General features: G+C 42.3%; 1 protein-coding gene across 2 annotated transcripts in view; it reads left to right on the forward strand.

Moving 5' to 3' along the window:
• The window catches only part of IFT52 (intraflagellar transport 52), a 49,394-nt gene that overhangs the window by 30,670 nt on the left and 14,526 nt on the right, over window positions 1-4,198 (forward strand). For both annotated transcript variants that reach the window (XM_019637033.1, XM_019637032.1), the window contains exons 9-10: window positions 677-763; window positions 2,177-2,245. In XM_019637033.1, the coding sequence (XP_019492578.1) occupies window positions 677-763; window positions 2,177-2,245 (156 nt within the window). The remainder of the gene's footprint in view (window positions 1-676; window positions 764-2,176; window positions 2,246-4,198) is intronic.

The raw sequence follows: 4,198 nt of genomic DNA on the forward strand, positions 1-4,198 counted from the left end.
TTTCTAACTCTCTGTGATTATGACTATCAAACAGTGCACAGAGTTTTTGTATATTTCAGACTGCTTTTTTTGCATTTGTTGAGAGTTTCAGCAACAATGTTTGAAAGAACTTACTTCATTGACACCTGACCAACACTGTTTGTAGTAATTTTTTTATATTTAATAATCTAATAGGCAAAAATACTTTGTTTTGATTTGTTTAAAATTACTAATACTAAATTTTTTTTTAAATTTTTTTTATTTTTTATGAACCAGTTATTTTTTGTGTGAATTTATCATGCTCGTTGCTTAGTTTTCTGTTTGGATCTTAGTTAGATACTATTTTTGGTACTTGTAAGTGTTTTTAACTCTATAGATTATCTTTGGATTTATCTTTTTTTCCCCTTTAAGGTTATGATCTTCATTCATAAGATAACTAATAATGGGAAAATGCTGTAGATCCAATTCATAGGGCTTTTTGTTAAAGTCAGATAGAATGTAGAAGTGTCTAAAATGGGAAGCGGATTGAAATGTGGTTATCATAGTTAATACTTCCAGACTGTTAAAATCCTGATGAGAACTGACACTGATTCATACATAAGACAGTTGCTCACGTGATTGTGATAAGGGTTTGGGGACTAGGATACATGCAGTGTGTTTAGGATCTGAGCCTCTGACACTGCTTTGTCATCGACAGAACCAAGGCGGGAAGCTGGCAGTGCTTGGCTCATGTCACATGTTCAGTGACCAATATTTGGATAAAGAAGAAAACAGCAAAATCATGGTAAGCTTTTCTTTTTCTTTTTTTTTTTAAGATTTTTATTGAGGAATTGAGGAAGAGAAACAGTGTATTTTTCCAGGACCCATCAGCTCCAAGTCCAGTGGCCGTTTTCAATCTAGTTTTGGAGGGTGGGGGAATGCAGTCCATCATCCCATGCGGGAATCGAACCGGCAACCTTGTTGTTAAGAGCACGTGCTCTAACCAACTGAGCTACCCATCCGCCCCAAGCTTTTCTTTCATCACACTAATGTGTAACGTGTCAGTGCAATTTTCGTGTCATTTAAAAAAATACTGCCAAGTTCATCTATTCATGTAAAACCAGCTGCTCAGAGCCCATGTGTGCCAGGCACTGAGAATGCAAAGTTGGCTCAGGCATAGTATCTACTTTGAGACTATATAATACAATGAGGGAGCCTGTGAGAGACAGAGAAGTAAAGCCAGAAGGATGGGCAAGCGTTTCTAAGCATGCCAGCGTGGGGTGGGAGCTGGCCCTGTGGAAGTGGTGAGGAGCAGACCCAGCCAGGGCCTCGTGTAAAGCCCAGGAGCTTGAACTTTCTGCGGAAAGTCACAGGGTCCCTAGGGTGCTCAGCACCCTTGGGCATAATCAGATCTGTGTTTTACAAAGACCCCTGTCAGGTATATGGAAGGTGGAAAGGAGGAGGCAGCCTGGTGCCAGTTAGGCTGGTGGAGTCAGCCAGGCGAGAAGGGACGAGGACCTGTGGGAAAGGCATGACGGTGTGAGGGAGGGGAGGGGCTGGTGGGCACGAGTGTGTGTAGGAGCGGTTACGATAGGACTGGTCACTGATTGACGTGGGGATTGAGGCACAGGCATTACAGTTGCTCCTTAGAATAGTGTGAAGGATGCTCGAACGTGCGTGCCAAAGCTGTGCATCGGGGTGGTTCCGGTGAGTCACTTGCCGAGGAAGAAGTTCCCACTGAGCTTTTCCATTTAATGAAATAAAGTCCTTCAGCCTTGGAGACCTAGAGGCCTTCAGGATGCTGTGTGTTGGGAGATGAAGTAAGCTCTTGTTTCTGTGTCATCCACATGAAGTTCCAGTGTCACTAGACACACTCTGGAGGGATCTAGATATATTCTACTTTTTAAGTTCAGACCATCATCATCATATCAAACAGGATTGCTTTGGGACTGGGAGCGTTTTAGTAAATTCTGGCTTGTGGTTAGATGTTAGAGTGCCCTAAGATGATAAGTTTTCGATAATAAAAGTGGCAGTGTTGTGAGGAAAGCTGAAGTTTTCATATGATTTCACAAAGAGAAGGGTGACTATCCTATTTCAATTCACTGGTTTAGTCTTTTTCCCTGTATGGCTTTTTCTTGATTGATTTAATTTTGTATGCCTGCCTGCGGCTTTCTCAAATAACCAAGTGTCTGATTCTGGTTTATTTTTTTTAATCCAGGATGTTGTTGTCCAGTGGCTCACAACAGAAGACATCCACCTAAACCAGATTGATGCTGAGGACCCAGAGGTAGGAGGTTGTGAATTGTTAAAAAACTTTTAAATGAAGAATGGGTCCAGCTTCTCTCAGCACCACTTCTAATAGTTCCAAAGGAATGTGTATCTCTTATGTCACTTTATCTGTAAGACAGATGGAAAAAAGTGATGCTTTTAGGGGAGATGAAGGCCATGTTGTAAAAAACTAATAAATCAATAAATTATATAATTATCGATAGAATTAATTGGGGTGGGAAACTCTAAATCAATCAATCAATCGATCACTCAGTCAAACATAATTAGAATTTAAAATGTACTCCCTGGCCCAGACTTTCACAATCAATACCTATGGAGAGGGCCGGCCGAGTGGCGTGTTGGTTAAGAGCTGGCTTGGGATGCCAGAGGGCCCCGGTTCGGATCCCACATATGAGGGCCAGTGACACTGCCNCTGGCTGCTGGCCGCTCACGGTAGCCCATGGCAACCCACTGCCACAGGGGCTGCAGCCTACGCCGTCGCCAGTGACTCAGGGCAGCCCAGCTCCAGGTTGAGCTGTTGTTCAGCATCTTAGCTGTGGAGGGCAGTGTCACTGGACCTCATATGTGGGATCCGAACCGGGGCCCTCCGGCGTCCCAAGCCAGTTCTTAACCATCGTGCCACTCGGCCGGCCCTGGAAATCTTGTTTTAAAATTAAAGTATTATTAAACGATTCAAGAGTTGGTTTACAAAAAGTATCAGTGTATAGGCACAAAAATAATGAGACAGTTTTAAAGGGCCTCTGGTAGTTGAACGTTAGAACTATAATTATTTGAGTTTTCACTGCGCACAGATTTCACCTGGCTTAATCAGTGGATTTTTATGGAACATCTGTCGGGTACAGAATTCTGTGCTAAGTGTGGTGATCCTTCTAGAGCTCACGAGTTTATCATCTGCCCGTCGCCTGCCATTTAAGGCCCATTTTCTCCTCCTCACAGGCTTTCAGTCTGCCTTATGAACACAGTCTTTCACAGGGGCTGTTACCTGTCACTCCAAAGCTTGAGAGATGAACCAGTGACCCCAGAGAGAGGGCCACTTTCCATCCTTCTGGAAACCGTGGGCCGGCGCTGGCTAGCACTGGGGGGTTCTGCCTCCTCAGAGGGCCGTTGCTCTCACTGAGCCTATCATGATCCTTTCTAGGTCTTTGGTTTCCTGGGGTAGATGTGTTCATGTTGAAGGCCAAATCCATCCTTGAGTGGACGTACTCTTATTTAATTGGAACAAATTATAGACAGATGCTGGAGAAGGAAGCCAAAGACAATGGTAGAATCTCTGTCAGGACAGAATGAAAAGATTAAAGGAAGATCTGTAATCTATTTTGAAATACATGAGGTGGGGAAAAGAAGATAAAGAACAGAAAAAATAAGCCTAACCATGAGTAGTAGTGAGAAAGAAAAGTCCTTTACCTTAACTTCCCTTCCTGTATTTACTTAGATGCGGGGATTCAGATCACAGCCCAATTCATTCAGTCACTTGCCCTTTCTATAGAATTCCACCCAATTCACTTCCTGTTCTCAGTAACATCTATTTTCAATGGTTATGATATAGTAATAGTATTACTTTTCCTACGAAGCATTTGCTTTTAATGTAGCACAAGTCAAAGTTCGTTTTGCAAATTTTATTTTATTTATGGGATTTGGTTTTGCATCTCTTGACATCTCTGGCTTAAGTGTACTTCTATCCTAGTGCCACCGTAACTGTGCCTGTTCCTTATATGTGATGCTGCTAGAAAAACTGATGTTATTTTGTATTTTTAATGTTCTGTTTTTTCTCATAAAAGTAATATGTGCTCCTTTTAGAAAAATTGAAAACCACAGAGATGAAGGAGGAAAAAAAGAATGCTCCCCACTGTGCTCCTCTGCGGCAGCCCGGCTGATATTTTGATCATTTTCTCCCACTTTTGCTTGTGCCTCATTTTTACTTATTTGCCTTACAGGCTTTAAACTAGGATAG

This window comes from Hipposideros armiger, unplaced genomic scaffold, assembly GCF_001890085.2.
Source record: "Hipposideros armiger isolate ML-2016 unplaced genomic scaffold, ASM189008v1 scaffold_31, whole genome shotgun sequence".
NCBI classification, from domain to species: Eukaryota; Metazoa; Chordata; class Mammalia; order Chiroptera; family Hipposideridae; genus Hipposideros; species Hipposideros armiger.